The sequence below is a fragment of the Mauremys mutica genome, chromosome 18 (genome assembly GCF_020497125.1).
Source record: "Mauremys mutica isolate MM-2020 ecotype Southern chromosome 18, ASM2049712v1, whole genome shotgun sequence".
In the NCBI taxonomy this organism is placed as follows: domain Eukaryota; kingdom Metazoa; phylum Chordata; order Testudines; family Geoemydidae; genus Mauremys; species Mauremys mutica.
Window position 1 is genome coordinate 18,828,793 of NC_059089.1, and position 26,733 is coordinate 18,855,525.

The 26,733-nt window shown below is 46.7% G+C and overlaps 2 protein-coding genes across 3 annotated transcripts in view; one reads left to right on the forward strand and one right to left on the reverse strand.

Moving 5' to 3' along the window:
- Positions 1–1,818: 1,818 nt before the first annotated feature.
- PLPP7 (phospholipid phosphatase 7 (inactive)) overlaps positions 1,819–26,733 on the forward strand; it is a 52,595-nt gene continuing 27,680 nt past the window's right edge. Inside the window, exons 1-5 of one of the 2 annotated variants that reach the window (XM_044993063.1) lie at positions 1,819–2,012; positions 10,086–10,175; positions 12,443–12,500; positions 12,825–12,905; positions 19,039–19,229. The gene's annotated coding sequence lies outside the window, so the exon portion shown is untranslated. Of the gene's footprint in view, positions 2,013–10,082; positions 10,176–12,442; positions 12,501–12,824; positions 12,906–19,038; positions 19,230–26,733 lie in introns of those variants that run through there. The other variant, XM_044993065.1, reaches the window with a different exon arrangement.
- On the reverse strand, positions 10,169–26,600 carry FAM78A (family with sequence similarity 78 member A). Its single transcript, XM_044993070.1, has 3 exons — positions 26,079–26,600; positions 24,844–25,624; positions 10,169–14,789 (listed from the first exon to the last, which is right to left on the reverse strand). Exons 2-3 carry the CDS (start codon positions 25,164–25,166, stop codon positions 14,261–14,263), a joined length of 852 nt encoding a protein of 283 aa, XP_044849005.1. The 5' UTR covers positions 25,167–25,624; positions 26,079–26,600; the 3' UTR covers positions 10,169–14,260.

Here is a 26,733-nt window from a genome sequence, read left to right on the forward strand (position 1 = left end):
TTTCTGGAGTTCAGCAGCAACCAGTCTCATCTGGCTGCTCCCAGCAACGCCGGGAGAAGGTGTGACATTGCTCCAACTGCCCACTTTTGTGAGAGCCATTCCACTACTTTATAAATAGAAACCCATCCAGACAAGGGCCTTGAACCAGAGATTCCCAGCATTGTTTTCAAACCTTGGAGGGATTTGTGAGGCCTAAAGCAAGAGCAGATTTCCAGACCAAGTCATACTTGAGTGCCTGGTGGGTGGGGGTGTGGGGCGGGGGGGCAGGTGTTGCTGACTGTGTTTCTGGTAAGCTGTAGCCTGAGAATTTGGCCCCACTCCCCTCATACTACATAACAACACCTGATGGATCCTGAGTGTTACCTCCACTCCCTATCTGTTCCCAAGTGCATTGATGTCACATATATACCCAGGACGGGGATTTCTTAAGAAGGTAGATTGCTGCTCGCTGTGCCAGGCCGATTCATAACTTCCTTCTCTAGCAAAGTCACAGGCTCCCAATCTCCTCCCTCTCTCCCCCTCCTGCCCCTCTCTCATACTCAGGTGGGTGTCAGAAGGCTCCAACCTATGATCCACTTACAGATATGCCCTTGAACCAGAGTTGCGACAATACTGTTTTATAACTGGCTTCAGCTGAATTAATAGCTCCCAAGAGAGTGTCACTAAGGTCTCAATCCCTGGGGAGGGGGGCTCTGACACTTTCTTCCAGATGCACCTTCCTAAATTGCAGGTACCAGGGGGAGTTCACCCATGGCAAATACTCTGAATTCATGTCTTTGTGGAAGCTAGTACTTAAACAGGTGGCCAAGGAGGCAGGAGGAAAGAACCAGCTGGAGGAGTGTGTGTGAGAAGAGTATTGGATGGGAGGAGATGTCTTATTGCCCCACTTCGCTAATAAAAGCAACCTGGTATGGTTCAGCTTTAAGGTAACTCTTAAACATCGGTTAAGCCTGTGATCACACTGCAGCCACCACCAGTGGCAGCAGGGATAGTCCAACGTTGAGGGGACCTTTCTAGGTCAGGTCATGAAATACGGAGCTGGGGAATTTTGCTGTTGAGATGAACGAGGCTCTGATTTCACCCCTAGTGTTCCAGGTTTGAGCCACCACACCACATTCTAATTCTAAATATCACAATGATCCTTCAACCAGGAGGGCTGAGTCTCTCTCAGTTAATGCCACTGTTGAGTGACATACTAGTCTAGATCCCAGGGGAAGGGTGAGTAACAAAGTCAGCTGGGAAAAGTAGCTTATTGCTGCTGCCTGTTCCTGTTTTCCAATTCACATGCCATCTCCTCTAAAGCTCCATTTCACTTGGGGGATCCCTGGATCCACGCATCTGGCGCTCCAGCTGCACAGTCTGTGCTAAACCATGGGGAGCTCAGATGCTACAGCAATGGGTGTAGTATAAGAAACTAGACAGATAAGGCTTCAGTGCACGTGAACAGGTGAGTGGGGGGTGTCCACATGGATGAGATTCCCTCCATCTCAGACTTTTGCCATTCACACGTAGTAGAAGAAACCAGCTGCTTTCAGGAGCTGGTGCTCTGCCCTACTTTGTTTTTCTCAGAACTTGTTTTATCCTAAACCAGGCAGCTGGAGAGAGTCAACCAGTATGTCAGGGAGGGTAGTGCCAGGGAGACAGGAGAGAAATACTGAGTTAGAGCCTTAAGTAATAACTTTGTTCTGCTCTTGTAGCTGTAGGGCCAGGTTTTCAAGTGCTCAGCACTCAATGGGTCTCTTGAAAATCTGTCCCTGAGTGTGGATGCTGGAGCAGCTTTGAAAACCTGTCCCGGGGTGTTGTCATGGACTCAGATTTGGATACCAAATAGTATTTGCAGCAACGTGGGAAAAGATTGAGAGCTTGTTCTGGGTGCGCTCAGGCCCTGTGCACGGTTTTATTCGGAGTTTTGTTTTTTGATTTTAGTTATCAAGGAGATAAGGGACCAATAACCCTCCTGGAGCCAGGCCTAGCAAATTCCATAGAGAAACGGTGTAAACTTCCACAAACAGGTCAGTCAGTGTGTCTCAGGTCAGTGGGCCCCCTGCTTTTCTCATACCAGATCCCAATCACCTTTAGGTTAACCTCTTATTCCAGTTCTAGACCTCTACCAACACACTTCCTTACTGACAGTATTCTATCCCGCCTGCCATTCCAGTCCTGGGTCACTTCCAATATCAGCTCCTTTCTAATCATGAGCAAAGGTCAATTTGCATTTGAGTTCCCAGAAGGCTGATTAAACCTCTGCACCATTCAGGCCATGGCTGTATAATGCCTCCTGTGTGAAGCTACTGCCCCATGCCTTCTGCTGGCAGTACATGGCTGGTGTCTGAGAAGATGATACAAGCATCCATCCATGCTTGGTGCCAGCGTTGGGTCTGTTGTTTTTCCTGAGCTCCAAATGGTTCCTGAATGAAAAGTAAAGCCCTTCAGCAAAGAGGAATCTTTTGATCGGGCAGCTCTGCTAATTGCTAAAGCTAAATAACAAGGCCACTTACAACTACATTCCTCTACCGGCAGAATCTGAGCAAGAGGGGGGATGCTAGGCATGGGACAGGCATGAAAGCCACCAAGGGTTGGAGAAGGGGTGAACCACCTACCTTCCTTGGTTATACCTACCACATGCACATCAACTCTAGCTGCAGACCCAGAACCACAGAGCAGTGTTGCATGGATTTAACATAGGCCACTTATCAAAAGATAGTCCCTCTTGTTGCGGGCTCCACTGCTTAACAAGGACCGCAGTGGTATGCACCCTTCAGTGGTAAGTCAGAGCCTTTCCTAAGGCAAATCCAACCAGACCTCATTCTCTGGTTTTATTTGCAGGTGGGGGGAGGTTTGGACTTCCAAGTATTTTGGCTGTAAATGAGTCTGAAACCTCCAAAATCAAAGAATAAACCCTGGGTTGATTTTTGTGGGGATGGGCATGAATTACCCCAAAACTATAAATTGCTTGAGGTTCAGATCTGACAGAATTCAGACTGTGCCATAATCTAAGACCTGAGGAGAGGTGTTTGGGGGTCAGGTTGGTTGGTTGGGTTTTTTTTAGTATTGTTGCAGGAAGCCAAAGGGCTCCAGTTATTACTTCCCCATAAAAAACTGGCTCTATTTTAAAGGTGATGCACCAAGGTTTAGCATGGGAGAGTCGGGTGGGAAAATTAGAACAGTTATGCCACTTTTTTTTAGTTAAGTGCACAGAACACACAGCACTCTGAATTTAAGATGTTTCTGGATTCTGCAAACCATCTCTGAACTTTATGGAAAAGCGTTTGTTTTAAAACATAACAACATTGGAAAGTAAAAGCAACATCTGCAGCTGCTGCACGTCAGAGGTCACCACGGTGCAAGACAGCAGAAGACAAAGCCCAGCTGTGACAGCAGATGGAAGGTTACTGAAAATGGTTCTGAGCAGCGCCGTGGAGATAAATAGGAGACTTCCGCTAACAACTGAAAAGTAATAAAATCTGAGGCATTATTCTGCTTAAAAAAAGGGGCCATGAAATTACGAACCAAAGTGGTGAAGAACAGAAACTAGGCTCACCACCTTCAATGCCCCCTGCCCCCATGGGCTGCGAGGAGGGGAAGTGTCCCTGTTCTTAGAGTGGAGGCACTGCACAGAGAGCCTATGGTTAGTTCAGTTTATGGTGCAGGTGTCTGGCTGCATGGCCAATCCCCATGCAGTCTTCTGTAACCAGTGACTGGACTGCAATTCTGCTTTCCCTGACAGCATGTCTGGCCACGTGAACGAGAGTAAGAGCTGCTCTGGCCTGGAGCACTGTTGTTACTGGTGACCTCACAGGGAAATAAGTGTTTGGTGAGAGCTGGAACCTATGAGTTGGATGAGGCTGCTACACATTCCTCCAGCACCAGCCAGGGCTCTAAAATGCTCGAGGGACCTGCCGACTCCTGACATCAATTGCTAAAGGTGACCCTGCAGCCTTTGATGTAAATGACACGTCCAGCCTTGCGATCGTCATTCCTTTTCATTCCTCTGACTTGCATTTTCATTTAGCCCAGTGACGGGGGAGTCCTGGCATAGCTTTGCCTCCCTTTTCACATGGCTTCTAGTCACACACCCCTACCACCTGACCCCCTGACTACTTCTATAACCAGAGGATCCCGTCTGATCTTGGTGGGCTGTGATGGATTTTTTTTTTTTGTTCTGCTGGGCTTCTCAACCTTGGCAATGAAAAAAGAGGGGCCTTTTTTTAAGATGTCAGGGGGATTTAGGCGTTCAGCAATGAATGCTACAGCTGCCTCTGCTGCTCTTTTTCCCCAGTTCTCCTAGGGAAATATCTGGACTCTTCTATACATACAGCAAGTGACTGGAGCCTTTCACCTCCTTAAGTGTGTAGCCCAAAGCAGCTGTGAATAGACTGGTATCTTCCCCCTTCTCCCCTCCCCCACCCCATGCCCAAAAAAACCCCCTGGGACATCTAAATTTAACCAGTTATCAACATGGAAGGCTGGAGAGTTTCCACTGTGGAAATGAATCCCACTTGGAGCCTGTCTTCTCTTCTGTTCAGTCTCCATCCTTGCAAATTCCTGTCACTAAGCCACAGCCTACAAAATACTTTATCCCCCATCTCCTCCCCAGCTGCATACTCATGTGTCCTCGCATTCATGTTATGCTTTTACCTACATGCTTGTTCAACATCATGATACTCACGCTCAGTCACGGGTACATGTCCATACAGCCAGTAGCTTCCTGTACACAAATACATGGTGCATACATTGCACACGGCCTTGTAATAGTGTGAGAGATGCTTTGGCCCTCAAACAGTTGGCTGCAGTGTAGAGTATAAAGGTGCTTGCTATGCTGATTGCTAAAGGAGCTCAGGGAGAGAAGCAGGGTGTTTGAGGATAGAGGGTTTAGAACTGAAGGCCTGGTCTCTTTGTCCTGGTGCCACATGTGTCTGCTGCCATAAGAACGGCCATACTGGGTCAGACCAAAGGTCCATCCAGCCCAGTATCCTGTCTGCTGACAATGACCAATGCCAGGTGTCCCAGAGGGAGTGAACCTAACAGGTAATGATCAAGTCATCTCTCTCCTGCCATCCATCTCCACTCTCTGACAAACAGAGGCTAGGGACACCATTCTTACCCATCCTGGCTAATAGCCATTAATGGACTTAACCTCCAGGAATTTATCTAGTTCTCTTTTAAACCCTGTTATAGTCCTAGCCTTCACAACCTCCTCAGGCAAGGAGTTCCACGGGTTGACTCTGCACTGTGTGAAGAAGAACTTCCTTTATTTGTTTTAAACCTGCTGCCCCTAGTTCTTATATTATGGGAACAAGTAAGTAACTTTTCCTTATTCACTTTCTCCGCACTACTCATGATTTTATAGACCTCTATCATATCTCCCCTTAGTCTCCTCTTTTCCAAGCTGAAAAGTCCTAGCCTCTTTAATCTCTCCTCATATGGGACCCGTTCCAAACCCCTAATCATTTTAGTTGCCTTTCTCTGAACCTTTTCTAATGCCAGTACTTCTTTTTTGAGATGAGACGACCACATCTGTATGCAGTATTCAAGATGTGGGCATCCCATGGATTTATATAAGGGCAATAAGATATTCTCAGTCTTATTCTCTATCCCCTTTTTAATTATTCCTAACATCCTGTTTGTTTTTTTGACTGACTGCTGCTGCACACTACATGGACATCTTCAGAGAACTATCCACAATGACTCCAAGATCTCTTTTCTGATTAGTTGTAGCTAAATTAGCCCCCATTGTATTGTATCTATAGCTGGGGTTATTTTTTCCAATGTGCATTACTTTACATTTATCCACATTAAATTTAATTTGCCATTTTGTTGCCCAATCACTTAGTTTTGTGAGATCTTTTTCAAGTTCTTCACAGTCTGCTTTGGTCTTAACTATATTGAACAGTTTAGTATCATCTGCAAATTTTGCCACTTCACTGTTTACCCCTTTCTCCAGATCATTTATGAATAAGTTGAATAGGATTGGTCCTAGGACTGATCCTTGGGGAACATCACTAGTTACCTCTGTCCATTCTGAAAATTTACCATTTATTCCTACCCTTTGTTCCCTGTCTTTTAACCAGTTCTCAATCCATGAAAGGATCTTCCCTCTTTTATCCCATGACGACTTAATTTACGTAAGAACCTTTGATGAGTCAAAGGCTTTCTGGAAATCTAAGTACACTATGTCCACTGGATCCCCCTTGACCACATGTTTGTTGACCCCTTCAAAGAACTCTAATAGATTAGTAAGACATGATTTGCCTTTACAGAAACCATGTTGACTTTTGCCCAACAATTTATGTTCTTCTATGTGTCTGACAATTTTATTCTTTACTACTTTTTCAGCTAATTTGCCCGGTACTGACGTTAGACTTACCGGTCTGTAATTGCCAGGATCACCTCGAGCCCTTTTAAATATTGGCACTACATTAGCTATCTTCCAGTCATTGGGTACAGAAGCTGATTTAAAGGACAGGTTACAAACCATAGTTAATAGTTCCGCAAGTTCACATTTGAGTTCTTTCAGAACTCTTGGGTGAATGCCATCTGGTCCCGGTGACTTGTTACTGTTAAGTTTATCAATCAATTCCAAAACCTCTTCTAGCGACACTTCAATCTGTGACAGTTCCTCAGATTTGTCACCTACAAAGGACAGCTCAGGTTTGGGAATCTCCCGAACATCCTCAGCCGTGAAAACTGAAGCAAAGAATTCATTTAGTTTCTCCACAATGACTTTATCGTCTTTAAGCGCTCCTTTTGTATCTCGATCGTCCAGGGGCCCCACTGGGTGTTTAGCAGGCTTCCTGCTTCTGATTTACTTAAAAAACATTTTATTACCTTTTTGAGTTTTTGGCTAGCTGTTCTTCAAACTCCTTTTTGGCTTTTCTTATTACACTTAATTTGGCATTGTTTATGCTCCTTTCGATTTACCTCACTAGGATTTGACTTCCACTTTTTAAAAGATACCTTTTTATCTCACTGCTTCTTTTACATGGTGGTTAAGCCACGGTGGCTTTTTTTTAAGTTCTTTTACTGTGTTTTTTAATTTGGGGTATACATTTAACTTGGGCCTCTATTATGGTGTCTTTGAAAAGTGTCCATGCAGCTTGCAGAGATTTCACTCTAGTCACTGTACCTTTTAATTTGTTTAACTAACCACCTCATTTTTGCATAGTTCCCCTTTCTGAAATTAAATGCCACAGTGTTGGGCTGTTGAGGTGTTCTTCCCACCCCTGGAATGTTAAATGTTATATTTAGTCACTATTTCCAAGCGGTCCTGTTATAGTTACCTCTTGGACCAGATCCTGCGCTCCACTCAGGACTAAATGGAGACTTGCCTCTCCCATTGTGGGTTCCTGTACCAGCTGCTCCAAGAAGCAGACATTTAAAGTATCAAGAAAGTTTGTCTGAATTTCGTCCTGAGGTGACATGTACTCAGTCAATATGGGGATAATTGAAATCCCCCACTATTATTGAGTTCTTTATTTTGATAGCCTCTCTAATCTCCCTTAGCATTTCATCGTCACTATCCCTGTCCTGGTCAGGTGGTCAATAATAGATCCCTACTGTTTTATATTCTGATTAGAGCATGGAATTACTATCCATAGGGATTCTATGGAAGATGTGGATTCATTTTTACTTCATTTGATTCTACATTTTCTTCCACATATAGGTCTCCCCGCCCCCCACATGACCAAGTCTGTCTTTCCGATATAGTTTGTACCCTGGAATGATTGTGTCCTATTGATTGTCCCCACTCCACCAGGTTTCTGTGATGCCTATTATATCAATATCCTCCTTTAACACAAGGCACTCTGGTTCACCTATCTTATTATTTAGATTTCTAGCATTTGTGTACAAGCACTTTAAAAACTTGTCACTGTTTGTCTGCCCTTTTCTGATGTGTCGGATTCTTTTTTTATGTGAATGTTTCTCATCTGATCTGGCCCATACTTTATCCTCTTCTATCCTCTTCCATCCTCTCCTCCTGACTAAAACCTAGAGAATCTCTATCAATAGACTCTCTCCTCTAAGAGAAGTTTCTGTCCAATCCACATGCTCCTCTGCAGCAACTGGCTTTCTCCATCTTAGTTTAAAAACTGCTCTGCAACCTTTTTAATGTTAAGAGCCAGCAGTCTGGATCCACTTTGGTTTAGGTGGAGCCCATCCTTCCTATATAGGCTCCCCCTATCCCAAAAGTTTCCTCCTCCCTACACCACTGTCTTATCCATGCATTGAGACTCTGAAGCTCTGCCTGCCTGCCTACCTGGTCCTGTGCATGGAACTGGAAGCATTTCTGAGACTGCCACCATAGAGGTCCTGGATTTCAGTCTCTTTCCTAGTAGCCTAAATTTGGCTTCCAGGAAGTCTCTCCTACCCTTCCCTGTGTCATTGGTACCTATTTTTTAGGATGCCATGGGGATTTAGGGGTTAGCACTAGGTAACTCTAGACCTAATGACAGGGGTGTCTCCAGTTTGAGCTAAAACGTCCGGCTTGGTAGCTGGGGGCCTTACTAGACTCTCATCCTCTGTGGGTTGGGCACAGAAGGGGGTTGCTGTGGTAATGCAATCTACAAATTTGCCATAGTCATAAGCTCAACTGCTGAAAAGTGGGCAGAGGTTCATGAATGGTCACAATGAACTCTCTATATCACTGATTAAGGAAAGCTGTGAGAAGACAAACAGACTGAATTAATTTAAACAGGCTCAACTGATACCACCCAAGGACTGTTACGATTATGACTGGTAAACAAGCAGAGCAGAAATCAAGCAACCAAAATTGGTATCTTGGAAATCAGGCCTAACTGGTGGACAAAATAAAGAGCACATGTGCACCCACATCTACACAGCAGAAGCAGTCCCTTTGTGCCCTTTTTCATGGGCATGTGCTGGGCAAGCCACCAAACTGCCTTGCTGCAGTTACAGAAAGACAGACAGTCTGCACAAGAACAGGTGTCCTTGATCTGCCAGGAACTAGCCAGCACTGCAGGGTGGAACCTCTTGCATAGAACAGGTTGGGCCTTTCTCAGACTCCTTGCTGAGAAGTCCCTGCCTGGCCTCGCACCTTTGGCAGCAGTGAGTGATCTGGCAGCAGTGGTTCTGCAAAAGGGGAAATGACGATCCAAAACTAGATGCAAAGACGTATTTCCTGAGGAGGATGGGGAACCCACAGTGCGGCTAGCTGAATGTCAAGAGGAAGTTGCAGTTGAGACCTAGGCAATGCCACGAGAGGTCCTATTGATTAATCTATTAGCTTAGAGCTGTTGGCCTAAAGCCCAGGTCCCTACCTTCTCCTCGGACACTTTCCTGTTGGATTAGGTGCTGCCTTTCTTCTTGAAAAGTGACGTGAATCTTAACAATGGCAAGAGTTGGGGGTGGGGGAGGGGGGAGTTATGGAGACAGATGGAAGGGGGGGTAGGTTGAAGTTATTCCTATAGACCAGTGGTTCTAAAATTATATCCTGAAGTCCCGCAAAGGTCTACAAAGTTCTGCTTGCAGGAGTGGCCGTAGGCATTTTTCAGCCACCGCCCTCCTGCATCGAAGCGCCATGCCAAAAAAACCCAAAACCAAATCCAGCCAATCAGCACAGCTGCATGGTAACCCCTGCAAGTTGGTACCCAAGGCAGCTGCTCACCTGCCGCTATAGAATGGCCCTGAGTGCTTGGCAGTGAAAACCACATCAGGTAACCAAATTGTACAGAAGCTCAACTGGTGTCTACCCTGATGGGTGCTCCAGGCTAGGTTAGCCTGGCAGTTTTATCACAGGGCACATATCAGCCCAGATGGTGGTTAGGGGAAGGTGGAAAGCTCCCCTGTGTTTTTAAGCAGTACCTCCACGCATTGTGGAAATGCACACAAAAACAGCACATACACTGCAAGCAGAGTGTTTGTTTAATGTGGAGATCTGAGCATGAATGCAAACACCATGTAATCTTTACCTTAAAAAAAAAAAAAAATCCAAACCCCACCCCTAACCACTCCGGCAGACTTGTTTGAAAATTCCACTTTATTTCTCTCCATTATAAAAGCAGGGTTTTGTTTTTACATTTCTGTTAAGTGTCCAGACTTGGTACATCTTCATTATGTTTTCACAGTATCTCTGCAAGACCCCAAGGACGGTTCATATTGCTGCAGCATGAATGTGGGCAGAATGCTAGAGAGGAACCTCTGCTACGGAGTCTAAGGTAACCCTTCTCTCCCCCGGCCAAAGCACCATCCTAATCCAACTGCCTTTCTCTGAGCTCATTGCAGGCTCTCTGCTGCTTCTTGCCATGCTAGCTGGTACATATAAACATAATGAAAGCCAGGAATGGAATCCATGTGCCATCGCTCACGTGGTTTGCTAGTGAACAAGAAGCCATGAAGTCCTGCCTCCTTTCAGTGTGCAGGAGATGGAAGTTAACATGAGGGACCCCTTGCTGTTTCCATCCTGGTCCCTCCGCATCTCTGCCCATCCTCTCTCTCCTGACATGCAGCAGAGACTGACCCAGTTCTTCCTGAGCAGAGACTGGCACATTTCAGCTCATGCACTAGCTTGGAGCCATAGAGAACTGCCCATCATGAGAGGAGTAAGATGGGATCACCGGAGCTACCACACTCACGTTGCGCACTAGATCTGTACCCAGAGGTGCAATAGCTCATGTTTCCAGCAATACCCAGCTTTAGCTCTGCACTTCCTTCAGGACACGTCCCTCGTACAATCCCATCAATTGCTTGGCTACCCTAATAGAGAGGTAGCTGTATTTACCGCTGCTGATCACAGCCACTCAGTGCATGAGCTGGTGCCCTGAAGATTCAAGTACCAAAGGAGAGGCTAAGTGCTATGCACAGCAATTCTAAATATATGGCTATTGCGTTATTAACCAGCCATATAAATAGTGGTGTGCATAGCACTTTTCATTTCCAGCCGCCACCCCTTTTGTGTTGGCTCAATCTGTCCTCAGCAGTTTTCGTAATGGAGCAGCATTGGAAAAACATCACTTATTTAATCACAAAGCATGAAGTCTTAAAAAGGCAGTGTCCTTTTTCTACACCAGCATCTGACAGCACAAAGGGAGGAGGGAGGGATGTTTCCAACAAGGAAACAGGAGAGGCATTCTTGGGATGGAGTGGGAGTTAAAGGCCTTGCAAAGGCTATGCAAAACTGACCCCTGACATGAACCTTCATTCTCACATTTACTGCCCAGCCAGGTCTACTCAGTGCAGCAGGAAAGTCTTAGCAAGGAGGTTAATGTCAAATTGCAGGGGTGTATCCAATCCAGCAAGATAGGCAGTAGGAATCTGGCTTGTTTCATGTACCCAGAGACTAAGCCTAATGCCACGCTAAATGGAATATGGCCTGAGGATTCCCTGAATGTGATTTCGGATGAGCAGGAGAAGAAATCTTTCCTCAGAACCCACTGTCTTAACTAGCTTTATGAAGGAGTGTTCTGATTTTTTGTGCCAGAGGTGCTGAGAACCCACAACCTGTACTGAAGTCAAAAGTAGCTGCAAATACTCAGCACTTCAGAAAAAGGCTCAAAATAATGCCAGGCCTGAAAAACACCTCCCCCTTCCTTCCCCAACGTGCACACACTAAACTTTGGGGCTGCTGAGAAATGGATGCAAGCTTCACCACTTGGGCCCATCCCAACTATCACCAGTCCGGACGCACCAGGAAGAGGTTTTGCCGTATTCAGTGATTTGCTATTGCGTGGTATTGCCCGGGAGAGAATATGGATAAGTCTCAAGGGTCTGTACAAGTCAAGCTATAGCTGGGAGCTGATTAGACATAAGAAAGGGGAACTTAAGAATGATGGAGGCAGTCACCACGCACACCACAAGGTCTCTCAAGCTTGAATCATCATCCTCTCTAGATCTAAGGCCTGGGTTTAAGCCTTCTTTGGCCGTTGGTTGGCAAACTGCATCTAATGACTGGCTCCCTGCGTCAGATATCTGCCTGTTGGGAAGAGTGCAGGCATCTGTGGACAAATCCCATCTGAAGCAGTCTCTCCCGGAATGCCCATGAACACTGCTGCTGTTGGGAATCAACTGAGTCTGGTGACATGAAGGATGACTATAGGTGCTGTCATGTGGGATGCTGGGGCTTGGAAGCAGGCATTGAGGCTTCTGGTCCCTGAGCGGGAGGGTTGCATTTGAGCATGCTGCCAAAATAAAGGGGTTGGACACAAAGTAGGGAGGGTCCTGGTATATCGTAAGGCTGTCTTGCTGGTGAACTCTTTAAAGAGTGTGCATGGAGGCTGGCTGCAATGCTAGCAGCTAGCCGATGAGTGTGGGGGAGAGACAGAGCTGCTTGGAGCATAGCGTGGAAAATGGCAGATCCAGATGGGAGTCTTGTGGAGTCCCGGTGAGACCAGCTGAGCAGGGACCAGCCAGGTACAGAACATGTGAGCACTCCTAGTCCCTAAGCAATTCCTCGGGAAGGGGAAGTGTCACTATCCTCATTTTACAGGTGCAGTGGAGAGTCAGAGACTTACCTGAGGCCATACAAGAAGAGCTGAAAACAGAAGGTAGGTCTTCTCCTCCCAGCCCCTGCCCTGTCCTCCAGCCCACACTGCCTCCACCATACAAGTTCCTCCATTTCTAAACTCTCCTCAGCTACACATCTCAGTCGAGCTGCCTCCTTTTCATGCTTCCTGTCTTTGGAGAAATACTGGTGGTGTCTCTGAGGCCACCTAGGAGATCCACCAAATGATTTCTTAGGGCCCTGACTTATGTTCCAAACAGACATGACTTCCCGGAGCATCCTCCCTGCAGGATGCAGATTTTGCATTATTTTCATCTTCTTAGGGGTCGCCTGCTTACACATGTATGCTTCCACCATATCTCTGCAGCTATGTCATCACCCACAACCCTTATCACTGAAAGCTATCTGAATCCGGTGGGACCATAAGGCTGCTTCTCCATCAGCCCAGGTGAGCACTAAAGCTATAGTAAGAGGAGACTTTTTTTTGTTTTCACTGTTAATAGGAAGGGTGCATATTATTTTCACAGGTATAATTCTTCCTGGGTCAGAGACAACAGCTGCCCTCATTTACACCCATGCAGCCCCAGTGATTTTAGATGGGTTCTGCTGTATCTTGCTCCTCTCACCCCACCTGTTATGAGTTCATTGGGGTTTCATGGGAGTAACCGATGGCAGAATTTGACCCCACATATATTACAGTTTGCGTGTGACCCACCAGTCACGATAGCCTAGGGGGAAATAATAGTGGGCTCGTTTGGAAGGAGAAAGTCATCTCCTCAGGGCAAGCAAGATGGAACTAATTCCCCTGATTTGTGTTTTTTTGAGTACCACATCTCCAGTCGTTCCCACCATTGTCTGGATTGTCCCGTATTCTCATGCCAAAAGAGGCTCAGCTCAGAAGGCTTTAGCAATGCAAGGCTGGGATGACCCCTTCTATCGAGCAGTGAGGGGCCTGGCAGCTCTCGTCCACAGACGTTTCTCTAACAAACTTGTTACTTGCATTGCAACTGTGTGAGTACTAGTCCCATTTCTGCTCATACAGCAAAACAACTGGGTTTGAGCTGGGTTTATTTCCATGCTTTCTTGTTCCATGTTTAAAACCAGGAAGGTTTTCTTTTTAATCTGGTTTCTTCCATTATCATTCCTTCCTCCTCATCACTTGATACACTGACAATCTATCCCTTCCTCCAGAACGCTTCCCCTGACCCTCCCTAAAATCTTGTAGAAAAGAGATTCTGCTTGGTGAGATTAAATTTTCTTTCAAACACAGCTTTAAGGCAAAAGTTTGGCAATGCAAAGCAAAGTCTACATAAGGCCGCATGACTTAGGTTTGCAACTCAGAACCTTTTATCATTTAAAAAAAAATGCATAATAAATAAATAGTCAGCGTTTAGCTCCAGGAACTTGAGTTTCATTCTGGGGACAAAAAAAAAAATCCCTTTCCTCCCACCAAACATAATAAAATCCCCGATAAAAATCTTATTTTGTTCTGGACAATCTGGGTGAGCTAATGAGACTGAAGTTCAAACCATAACTAAAGTCAGGAAGAAAAGAAAGTTACAGGGCTAGAAATAAAGTTTAGTTTGCTGATTCCTCCCTTAGGGAATCAGGTGATGAGACAGACCCTGGTCAAGGTCTCCTCTTTAGCTTCAGCACAGTGAGATCCGTCCCAATGGGAGAAGGTAGAATGGTTGCATTTCTGTTGAATGAATAAAAAGTGCATCTCAATTTTGCTTAGATTCTAAAAGTATCTAAGTGCAGGGTTATTTTCTTCCCTTCTGGTGCCGGGATGCCAGGTTGCTATTACCGATATTTTGAAGGGATCACCACTAGTGGTGGCCCGTCCTTTGGCCTCCACATGAGTACCTGAGCATCATTGGCATTGGGTTTCACAAGGGCACTGGGTGGTATTGGCTCATTCTTGCTAAGGACCTGGGGCTGCTCTTGAGCAAAGGGTTGCTGCAGCGTTGCACGCTGCCCCAAGGGTCTGCTGGGATTCACGTCTATGCCCAGCCTCATACGCCACTTGATAGTCTGCAGGATCACCATCTCGCTGGTGGCTGTGTTGGTGGCAACCAACCAGGTGGTGAAGCTTTGATCCCGGTGGATGCTCGTGAGTTTTGCCACGTTGCTCTCGCTCACAGGCACCGCCCATGTGACACTTGGGTAGAAGTTATCATTCATACTGATGTTGAACTTGGATTCCTTCCTGGTGGGTCCCACGATCATGCAGGTTTCTGTGGTGTTGCCGTACCAGGGGTAGTTCACGCCGTCCGAGTCGCTTATGGCCTGGATCTTGCCATCTTGCAGATCTGGGAGCTCCCAACTCGACCTGCCACAACCAAGAAGGAATCACGGAAAACTGATTAGCGCAGGGACTCGCTGGGCTGGGTTTTCATTGTACGGCCTGAGAGCGGGGGTGGCTCTCAGTGCAGCTCCCCTGTATCTTCCTCTATCGGGATTTGTGCTCCCAGTGTTACTTTGTGATGAGAGCTCATCCCTTCTGGTTGCAAATGCCTAGGCCCAGTCCTAGAGCTGGGGGACACCACTGCCCTGGTATCAAACAGAACTGGAAATTCAGTCTCTAGGCTTGGTACCAGTGTGGTTGCAACTTAACTACTGGGCGTGCTCTCAAATATACTGGTGTTTCTAAACTTCTACAGAGGGCCCTGTATATCACTATCAGAGCCATGAGACCCACCCCAGTTCTCTTTTTCTCCTGTCCCTTAAAAACCCTTTATTGCAACCGGTCTTGTGCTGCTCCTTACTCAGCCTCTTACTCATTCCCTTGCCTCTAGGACAAATAAGCTGCCTCCAGTTTCCTGGCCCCTGCTGGTTTTCAGTAAGAGGAGGAGTCAAACCCAAGTCTCCCAACTAGGCAGGGCTGCTGCCAAGCTGGCAGTCAGACTCCCAATCCTATGGGACAGGAGGAGCAGCCTTGAGTGGTGGGGAGAGGAGGTCGGCAGTCTAATGGCTTTCAGAGGGCCCTGCCACTCGCTAAGTCCTGAAATAAATACTTGTGTTTAGCAGGGACCTTCCTATCTTCATTCAGTCTCTAACCACACACGATTGTTCAACATTCTGGACAAGCCACTGTCCTCTCCGTCTGCCCCTGCTCTATACCAGTCATGGCTAGGGCCCTCCAAATTCATGGTCCATTTTGCTCAATTTCACGGTCATAGGATTTAAAAAATCATAAATTTCATGATTTCATATATTTAAATCTGAAATGTCACAGTGTGGTAACTGTAGGGGTCCTGACCCAAAAGGGTGTTGTGGGGGGCGGGATTGCAAGGTTATTGTAGGGGGGTCTTGGTATTGCCACCCTTACTTCTGCGCTGCTGGTGGCAGGGCACTGCCTTCAGAGCTGGGCACCTGGCCAACAGCCACTCCTCTCCGGCCACCTAGTTCTGAAGGCAGCAAAGACGTAATGGTGGCAATACCATGACCCCTTTACAATAACCTTGCAACCCCCTTTTGGGTCAGGACCTCCTGTTTGAGAAATGCTGGTTTCGCACGTGAAATCTGTAGACTATGGGGTAAAAGTACACAACAGACAAGATTTCACGGCCAGGAATTTGGTAGGGCCCTAGTCATGGGCAAGGATTGCCTTGTACAGCATCCAGAACAATGGGGTTCTGATACTGACCGGGGGCTCCGGACACTACTTTAATACAAATTACATTAAATAAGGCCCAGCCTCTCCCTCTACCCCCTTCCCCAGTCCCTCCACTTTAATCTAAGACAACTTTCTTACAGCACAAGACTTGACTGTGCAGCTAAAAACCCAACCAAACCAATAATAGGCAAGTTGTTCCAGTGACCCTCGGGCTGCTACAAAAGAACAGCCTTCCCTGCAAGGAGGGGGGGGGGAAACGTTACAGCTGGGAAGATTGTTCTTAATTAGGCAGCTGGAGAGTGCAGGGAGGTAAATGGCCCCACTGGCAAATTAAAAAGTGAAGTGTGTCTGTTCTGCATACAAAAGGCTCTCCTCCCCTCCCCTCCCCCCCATCAGAGCAGTCTGACTCAGCTCTGCTGTCCTGATCAAACGTAGGAGTAGGAGGGGCTTTCCACTGGGGAAATGTCACTCAAGGGAAGCTCTGGCCCCTCCCCCCATCATTCCCAAAGAGTTGGCAGAAATTCAGCCATCCCCCATCACCCCATTTCCTCATATGCCAAGTCTGCTAAAACATCTCAAAACTTATTGCAAAAGAAGCAACGCTGGCATTTAAAATATTACACCGTTGGCTGGAGGTTTGCCTGCGTGCTGGGTTTTGTGATCTATGGATTGACAAACGTATAGAGGATCTGCGTATAATACTTTGCATTTCTAAATCCAGGGCGCTCACTGCATTTTCCAAACGCTAATAAACCCCGTAGCCTCCTTCCCACCTACCGTGTGTTTTATCCATTTTCCAGACGTTGAAGCACAGAGAGGTAAATGGTCTGATTTTCCCCCTCCCCCGCAAGTTGCTCAGCACCTAGAGACCACTCACATTAGTAGGGTCTGGGAGTGCTCGACGCATCTAAGAATCTGGCCCTAAATGCCTGACCCAACATCACAGCAAGTTAGAGCAGGGAGAGAGTGCAGTCCAGTGGCTAGTGCCCCTAAAGTGGGACTCAGGAGACCCGGGTTCTGTTCCCCCCCCCACTCTACTGCTGACCTCATGGCTGAGCTTGGACAAGTCACTTCCCCTCCCACCTTTTGTCTATTTAGCCTGTAAGCTCTTCAGAGCAGAGAGCCTCCTGCCTGTGTGGTGCCTAGCACAAGGTGGGTCCAATTTTGGTTGGCGCCTCAGGCACTACCTACCAAAATACAAATGATAAATGTTAGTGGCAGAGCTGGGGAAAGCACCTAGAAGTTCTGACTCCTCATCACCTGCTGTCACCGTTAGACAAAAGTGCCAGACCCAAGGGTTTGGAGGCCATCACAGTAACCACAAAAGCAAAGGCTATGTGGTTCAATGCCCTCTAAACCAGGAGGGGGAGGGGAGAGCAGCTGCAGTCGGTCTTTGATTGCAAGTTTAAACGTAATCACAGGACTCCAAGGGAAAGGCTAGTTCTTTCTGTTGAAGAGATGAACAAAAATGTTCCTGCCCGACCTGCACATTTAATGTCAAATGCTGGAGTTTTGACCCTTCCAGTTGGATTTTTCAAGCCCATTATGAGAAGCTGATTAGTGGGTCAGAGGAACATGATGCCAGAGGTAGCTGAGCTCAGCTGAGAGCCTGATATTTTGCAAAGTAAACACCCCGGACTCCAGTGACCACAAATGCTGATGTGAGCCCAAAGGCCAAGCTGCATTCTGGAGACCTGCTTTTGCAAATTGGGCTGGCAACGCTGGTTCTCATGTGCACACTGAATTCCTACTGGCGCTATAATTACTGTGTTTTGGGGGGATTTTCTTGCACTTCAGTACAAGTCTTATGTCCCAACCTTAAAACAGCCCTTAGAGTAAATGAGAAACATGCTTTGAGCACAGGACTGGGAGCAGGAGAGTCTAGTCTAATCCAAGTTTTGATATTGACTCACGGTGTGGTTTTGGGCTAGCCACTGACCCTTTCTTTGCCTCAGTTTCCTAATCTGTAATGTGGGAACAATAGAAGCTACCTCACAAAGCAGTTCTGAGGGCTAATGAGTTTAATGTTTGGAAAGCCCCATGAGATGTCTCTTTCGCGAGTTAGCAGCATTTGGCTCTAACCAGGCTGTGGGATATTTTATACGATCCAAGGTTTGTCGTGGTCTCCTTGGTTAAAGGCCTTGCACTTGTGGTTATGCTGTATACTGGGTGGCTGCATGTCTAGTGCTGTTGTCTGTACAGTGCTCAGGGATGTTGCAATATAGAAGACGCAACATAAAAGGAAAATATGAAGTGCAAAGCATTATTTTAGGAAACTGCATAGGGCGCTAAGATCTGGGGTCAAGATCTTCAAAAGTGACTAGCAACTTTGGGTGCCCACCTTCAAGGAGCCTGATTTGCACTTCCTGGAAATCAGGTCCCTTTAAGGTGTCTCAAGTTGGGACCCTAAAAATCATTAGTCACTTCTGAACGTCCTGGCCACAGAAACCTGGGATCCTGCCCCCAGCCTGGTAAGTTCAGTGCCATGCGATGTCATCAGAAGCTGTAGGGGTATATAGCCTGATTTGGTTTGTCATATGCTACAAACCTATTGGCTAACATACTGTCTGCGGCAGTTCTTGTTCTTTCAAGTATATTGCCAACAGACAGAGGGAGTCCTTTGCCTGAGAGCCACTTCTGACCTAAAACTGTGTTTAAAAAAAAAAACAAAAAAAACAAAAAAAAAACACCTCGGAGTGGATTCTAGCCATAACCCCTATGGCACAGGGGAGACTGATTATATGAGTGTCTCTTAAACAGCTAGGAGTCACTCCTCCCCTACGCCCCTCAACAAGGGATGAAAAAGAAAAGCTCCAGGGATTTTTTCAGTGAACTCTTCCCCGCGAGGGAAGATGAATAGGAGGTCACGTACTATAGCAACAGGTTTAGCCCTTGCAGCAGTGTCTCATCAAGTGTGATCTCTGAAATACCATATGGGAATCCTTTCTCTCCCTTTCAGCAGATGGTTTAGGATTACTTTCCGTTCAACTCGTTGCTGATGCTCAGCTTGACTGAGGCCCGGGGACGAGGCATGACAGTTTCCTGCACGTTCCTGTGCATTATCAACGTGCCCACTGCTGAGACGCAGGCGCAGTACAAACGTGGGCGCACCACACTGGGACATCTCGTTCGGGGCTCAGCCCGCTGCTTGAGGTTTGTAACTGAATCCTGAGCTGTTTTGTCCTACCCTTGCCACAGGCTGGTGGACAAACTATCTGGCTGAGGATGCCTCTGAAACTGTGAAAACAAATTAATTGGTTCCACCTTAGTGCCTGATGGATCTTTTGTCTGCATCTCAAAACCACTATGTAAGAGCCTCTGGTCAGAAGCAGCTCTGCAAAGGTTGTTGCAAGTCAGGACTGCTGGGCCCTGGATTAGACCGGTAAGGAGTGCTGCCAGTCAAGAGGTGCATCTGCAGAGTTTAGGGAGAAGGCTAAGGACTCAAATGGCAAGGGGTTCTATATGGCTGAAGTGCACTGGCTTAACTTTATAGAGTGACTCGGGCTGGGGGTGGGGGATTAGGAGTGGATGCTGCAGAGCAGGTGAGAGGTTTGGGGAGGAAATTTACACAACACCCAATGGCTCTATGCCTAATTCTAGCAAGTGTGACTAATCCTGAGGATTTCAATGAGCCTCAAATTTACTCGCATATGTTGGCGAGAGGAAGAAGTAGGCCTTCGTCGTCATCCTGTTACTGGAGCAAAGGGAAACTAAATAGCATAGTTCATGAACTACAAAACCTGGAGTTCCTGCCCCTTGCCTGCTGTTATTATCAAAGATCCCTTGCCAAGAGGGGTCATGACCTTTGATTGTGTGGCTTGTCCATATGAAGTCAAATAATTCTCCCCAACCGGCTATTTTAACATGCTCAGAAGGAGGTGCTGCAGAATGCCCCATTGCTACAAACGGATCTCTCTGGGATTAAAACCGTGCCATGGAAAGCCCAGAAACTTGCACTGTAAATTCTTCAACACCAGGGAAGCTGTATGAACTCCTAAGGCTATCTGATTTCAGGCGGAGCTGCTCCAAAATCAATGATTCCGGCTTGTAATGCTGGCAAGTTTGTGTTTTACTCTGCTGCCCGGTTGTCCAGAATCACCATAAACTAGGTAGCTGAAAGGCCTGCTTTAACTTACCATAGGGCCTTTACTAACACATGAATACTCTTTCAGCTACATCTCCATGGAGCAATGGTGCCCGGGCTGTAGCCTGTCAAGCCATATTTTCCAGCCCTCCCGATTTCCTTTTCGGGCATGTTTCTTTCTATTCCCTAAAGAGGGGACCCGGCTTATACAATCCCTCTGGATGTTCCCCTGCAGCATAACATGAGGCCAAAAGTGCAGCCTTGTGTGCAGACACAGCAAAGTGACCTCCAGCTTTCCGCAGCAAGCAGGATGACATGGATGCATTGTTAACCTTTTCAGACAAGCATAATGTGCCATCAGTAAACACTCGGGTTCTAGCTCATCCTCGGACCTCAGTGCTTGAAGCCAGACCTTAATTAGTCACAGGACATTGTGGCCTTGCATATTGTTCTTATAATAAGAGGGGGGCGCTTGCATCAGATCTAGACTTTGCTCTGCACAGATGCCCAAGAGGAAGCCCTATCGGGGGTCAATGCAGCGCCATCCTGGGCTTTCCACCCGTCCTTCCACATGATTCATTGTGACCAACATCACCAGCTAACAAAGTCTGTGCTGGTGGCAGAAACAGACCGAGGCAGCGCTGTCCGTTAGCAACAAGCGGGAATAATCCTGAACTGGATTTCTATGGATTTATACCCCTGATCCTCCACGTTCAATAGAACTCCTTCATAAATTGGCTTTTACCCTCTACCTCACCTACTTCAGCACTGCAAAGCCATTCAGTAGGGCTCCTGGTAAAGAACAAGAAGTGAATGAGAAAGTGGAATGGGGACATTCATACGTGAGAGTAGCAGAGCTGTTACCACTTTTAGACTTTGGGGGAACCTCGATGAGTTGGTTTGCTGCACACCAGAAATGTCACCGTTCTTTTAGTGGATTAGTCTCCAGTCACATTTCTCCTCCTGGGGTCTTGGAAGTTTATTCTTCATATAGGTTTGTTTTTATAGCAGAGATCAGTTTAATTCTATTTCTGTTATAGGCCCTGGAAGATGTAATCTTTAAGGCATCTCTCTTTTAAAACTTTAAGGGACATTGTAGAGATAAAACTCTATATATAATTTTATTTTAAAAAGCCTTCGCAGATGACTCAAAAAGTCTGATTTATTTATCAGTCTGTGTTTTGCTTATCACCATCTGTGCTGGTACCTGTACTTTACTCAATGGAGATAGTGAAATTAACCTGGTTAATTTCACGTAAATTTTATATAATTTGTATTATGATAGCACCTAGGAGCCCCAGTCATGGACCACACTGTGCTAGGCACTGTACAAAGACATGGTCCCTGCCTCAAAGAGCTTACAATTTAAGTAGGGTCTGACCTTCCCCCTCCCTGCTTAAGCAAAGCTTTCACTGCCTGATTCTGATCACCCCAGTTGAGTAGCACCTTGCTCCAGATAAATAGTTCCATTCACTTCCATGGACGTGCTACTCCGGGTAAGCAGCGGTATCAGAACCAGGCTGTCAATGCAACCTAATAACCAGTGCAAATTGTTTGCAGAAGGACAGCAGAATAGGACCAGCAGGCAGTTTCACTTTGCAGTCCTTGTGCTCTATTGCTCTGCTGTTTGCTTTTGGCTCATGACACTGCAGGGGGAATCTTCATGGCCAAGGAAGCATTCAGTGACTTTTTAAGCAATGACATTTCTCTTAGCATTAGGTTTTTCAAAAGCGTGTGTGTGTGTGTGTGTGTGTGTGTGTGTAAAACCTAAAAATTTGGCACCTAATCCCTGAGCTGCAGCCATCCTTTTAAACAAGCATGTGTTTGACAGATTGCCTCTGTATCTCTCCTCCATCTAGTACTGAGGGGTACGCACAGCTCAGTCTGTGTTCCCCTGCCATGCCTGCCTTCTTCAGGGCAATGGGCAGGGTGTAGGTGACTGAGCGACAACTGCAGAATGTCAAAGCAAAAATGCTTCGAAGCCTGGTGTGAAGATGAGGCTCCCATTCTCAACCTGAATCCTTCCTGTGCCATCAGACTTCATTCAGGTCATGGACATTAATTTTTGTATTCAGAGTTATTAGAGCCTGTTTTAATGGTCTGTTGCAACCGTGATTTTTAAAAAATCCAGTTGTTCCTATTTAAGAGGGAGTGTTCCTACTTCCTTGGGCCAAATTCTCCGCTGCTGTAAAACTCCAGCAATGGAACTCTGCTGATGTACATCAGCTCATGATCTGGCCCATTCTTTCAACCAGATTTCCACTGGTAAAAAGCTCTTAGAATCATAGAATATTGGGGTTGGAAGGGACTTCAGGAGGTCATCTAGTCCAACCCCAGACTGGGACCAATCCCCAGATTTTTGCCCCAGATCCTAAATGGCCCCCTCAAGGATTGAGCTCAGAACCCTGGGTTTAGCAGGCTAATGCTCAAACCACTGAGCTATCCCTCTTCGTGCAATGGCATTAAGAGGTCTTTCTCCCCAAATGCCCTTTTTATAGCTTTATCATGTGGCAGGTCTGGGAAATGGCATGGAGAGGCCAACAAACTTTTAATCATGTTTTCGTAATGTACAAAAACAGCTAAATATGGCTGACCCCAGAGGAAAGCACCTCTCTGCACACATACAATGATATTTTCATCCCTAAATTTGCACTGTTTACTGAATTATAGTTCATTGTTCCTCTGTATATGTGCTGAGCTTAATTCCAGCTGCTCTGATAATACTTAGCTCTTATACAGAACTTCTATTCTACGGCTATCACAACATTTTAGAAAGGAAGGTCAACATCATTATCCTCAATGTACAGATGGGGAAACTGAGGCACGGACACAGTGACTTGCTCCAGCTCTCCGCATGTAAGTGACAGAGTCGGGTATAGAATCTAACTGCCCTGTTAGTTTTGTTTTACTGAATACCCACCTATATTTATGCACCAGTGGATTTTTGTGTGTTTTCCCTCGCACCTGATCATCTAGGCTGAGATTGTCAAATGAGGCTATGGGAGTTAGGCACCCGATTTGTTTCAGCTTTGAAAACCTTTGAAACCACCAGCCCTAATTTCTTGTTACTGGCCCCTACCCTGCAGAACCCCATTTTAAAGAGCAGACAGTGAGCCCAACTTTCCAGGACTCAGCCCACTGTGTGCGCTTTAGAATCGGTAAAATCTTACCCCCTTCCCCATCCAACCTACCTCTATCAATATTTGGCTGTTGCTAGTGTGTTGGCAAGGGGGCTTTCTGCTTGAGCAATGAGCTGAGAAAGGAAATGGGGACAGAAATCTGGAACTTGGCAATCTGCTCCCCTGGGGCGCTAGGCCTGTCAGGCACATATTCACTTCACTCCTGAAATGTCAAACTCGTGGCATTAGGCTGGGCAAATACTATAGATAAGCTTGCCCTCTCTCGGTCCTCCAGTGCTCCTGGAGGGCAGAGGCGCTGGAAGGCGGAGTACAGCAGAGAGGCAGTTGGACCTTTTGGGAAGGCAACGTGTTAGGTTCATCTGCTCTCTGGTTCTATCCTCTGTCTCCCTTCTCTTCCCTCCTCCCCACCTTTCATTTTGTAGTTGGCCTTTCCCCCAGCTAGGCAAGCATTTCCCTCACGCGGTGCTCGCTGAATTAGCAAGCAGGAAGGTTGCTTAAGCCTGATCTTTTCATCCCATCTTCCGCTGGAGACTGGGCAGCATCATTGTGTCCAGTCACCAAGCCACCTGCCTCTCCTAGCCTACGCTATGTTCCAACGTCAGGCTCGTGTACTGCTGGCTGGGCAAACCACTTCCGCTGCACCATGAGTCTTCGACTAGTTTTACCCATGAGCCACACACTTGCTATTCTGTGTGGGGGTGTGTGTGTAATATTTATATATATAGATGGAGTTGCATTTCCACTTACATCACAATTTGGAGGTGGAGAGGTGTGGTGTTTTTTCCCCTGTTCTTTTCACTTCCTGTTCTTAGACGGTGTGGATGGGGATGTACATTTTTAACCGCAGCCCCAGGGTGATGCAGAGGGTTAACCCATCACTCTTGCAGCCAAATCCTGCTTGCCTCACCCATGCAGGCAGCCTGTTGCAATGAGCAAAGCAAACAGAATTCAGCCCCCTAATGCTGCCTTACATTCATGGCTGGTGTAATGTCAAGCACTCAGCCCTGCTGATAGCACATTGCAGGAATAGCAACCCAACTTGTTTACAGCAGCAGAGCGCTGCAAGTGTCAGCATTTGTTTGCATTCTGATTTGTCAGAAAGCACCCTTTCCTTTTTTTAAAAAGGAGGCATCGGCGAAGAGCTGGCATGGAAAGAACTCCCTTATCATATGAAAAGCAACACCCTTGTTTTCTACCATAGCCGCAATCTCATGGCATGGGTGACTTCTGCTTTCAGGATTTACAGTGTTGCTGGAACACTCGGGCTACCCTCTGTATAAATGGTATTGCATTTGCATAGCTACTCAACCAAGCGTTTCTGTTTTAGGGCGTGATTTTGTTCCCCTGGGTGTCAATGGGAAAACACCCATTGCCTTTAAGGAGGCAAGATCAAGCCCTTATCTCTTTTTTAAAGAAGTGCACGGTTCTAATATTAGAGAAGCTAAATCAAATGTGCTAAATGGTGCTTCACCAGCCAAGTCCTGCTTTCCCTACTGGAACACACACACACTCTCTCTCTCTCTCTCTCTCTGGAAATACTTACATTCCCTGCTCCCCGTAGTGGTTGTAAAACTCCATATGGCTACATGCTTGAATCCAACCCACGATCCAGGTCTCTTTCTTGGGGATAGGTGGTACCAAGACCTGGGCAGAGGCTCGAAAGTGAGGGGTCCGGTAGCGCAGAACCACGCTGGATGACTCGTCGATGCTGGTGGGAACAGGATCGATGGAGGCTTTCACTTCAATCACTGAAATACTTTCCCGGAAAACTTTGGATTTGCAGCTAATACTCTGAATACAGCCCATGGCATACAACACCAGTGCAATTCCTAGGACACTCCAGCAATCCTGGGGAAGATTAGGCATTGAAATGATATGGTGCTAGATCAAATATAGATCTTCCTGATTTGTAATCTCAAAAATGATATCCATAGGATAGAAAATTCATCATATAAAGTCTCTGTTTGAATTTCAGTATTATCACTACTGCTTCTATGGATTTAGCTGCACTTTAGAAGCAAGGGGCCTTTTCTTATTCTCCAGATAATGTCAGATGAAATCTTTCATTCATATATTCTTTGGATTAAAAAAAGTCTTGAGTTCAATAAATAATCATCTCCTTTTTTAAAGATGAGATATTTAGTCCTTCCTCTTTTTGAATGCCATCTGTTCACCATGAAACATCAGCAAAGCTGGCATTTCCCTTTATTCTTTGGATGAAAACGCAGAATGCTGATAGACACATCTATATAAATAATAAAAATACTTCTTGTCACAGTCCCTGTAGATTTTCACTTCCGGACTTGCAGTTGTTCATAACTTCCCTTTGAAAGAAAAATAGTACTGTAATTAAAAAAAAAAATAACGGTGGAAAATGTTAAATCAGCCACATCTGATTTGGAGGCTTCTGTAGGTGCCAGAGATATGGGTGTTGCTAGGTGTTTTTTTATGTAATAGTTTAAATAATAAATCACAGGTCTTTGTCACGCATCACATTCCCCCGGCTTTGCATGTAGAAATAAAATAGGAGGAGAAATGAATAAAATGAGCAGTTCCCAAGGAGATATTTTAGCTTTTCTATTGCACCACTTCGCTGATTTCTGTTTCAACTTTGCTCTCCCTTCTTCCCTCAATCACTGTGGGTTCCAACTGCAAAAACATAACTGGTGGAAGCACAGCAGCCTCCCTGTCTTCTCCTCCCCCCCTGGGCTTTTCGCGATCTGTGGGGAGTGGGGCCACCTCGCCTGGGTTTAGTCCTTCCACCTCTCCGCTCCGCACCTGGCTGTGGGATCTGCAGAAGTTTTGTCAAAGTTTCTCTGCTGTTACTGGTGGCGGCTGCTGCTTCCTGGCTGCTTCGGGTAGAGCTGCTCTCCCCCTAGGTCACGATCCGCCACGCTGACCCAGCCTGCAGCAAACAATCGCCTCCCGTGACATCTCCACTCACCCGCCACCTGGGCCGGGGAAGGATGCGAAGCCGGCAGGATACGAGCCCGGCGCTGGCTTCGCAGCTTCTCCCCACCCCTCCTCCTCCCCTTCCAGCGCTGGGCTCTTAGTTTGATGCTGCAGTGGATCGCATGTCACGCCGCCTGTGTCCTCAGATGTCTCGGCAGCCCTGGCTCAGCAGCCTGCCTCGTCTCCGGGGACCCGGCTCGCCGACACCCCCAGGGACTCAGCTGCAGGCATGGGGCGAGTGTCCTTTGCATGTGTGTGAACAGAGAGAGAAACAGCCTTTCCCCCAGGCTGCGCTTCCGGATCCTTCTGTCTTCAGAGCTTCACAGCATCCTGCACCTTGGGGGAACTTTGCATTTTCACAAATGCGCCTCCCCTCTCCTCCCCCCCCCCACCCCCGGACAAATGTCATTCACAGTCTCGGATCGCTTCGGAGCTGCAGCTGCTGGGGGCTTCTTGGTGTCAGGACAGCAGCTTCTTCGTG

Coding starts and splice junctions, on each gene's coding strand:
- FAM78A (XM_044993070.1), bottom strand. CDS start 25,166: ATGCCTAATCTTCCCCAGGATTGCTGGAGTGTCCTAGGAATTGCACTG. Junction 14,790..24,843: donor CACTACGGGGAGCAGGGAAT/GTAAGTATTTCC, acceptor TGGTTGTGGCAG/GTCGAGTTGGGAGCTCCCAG.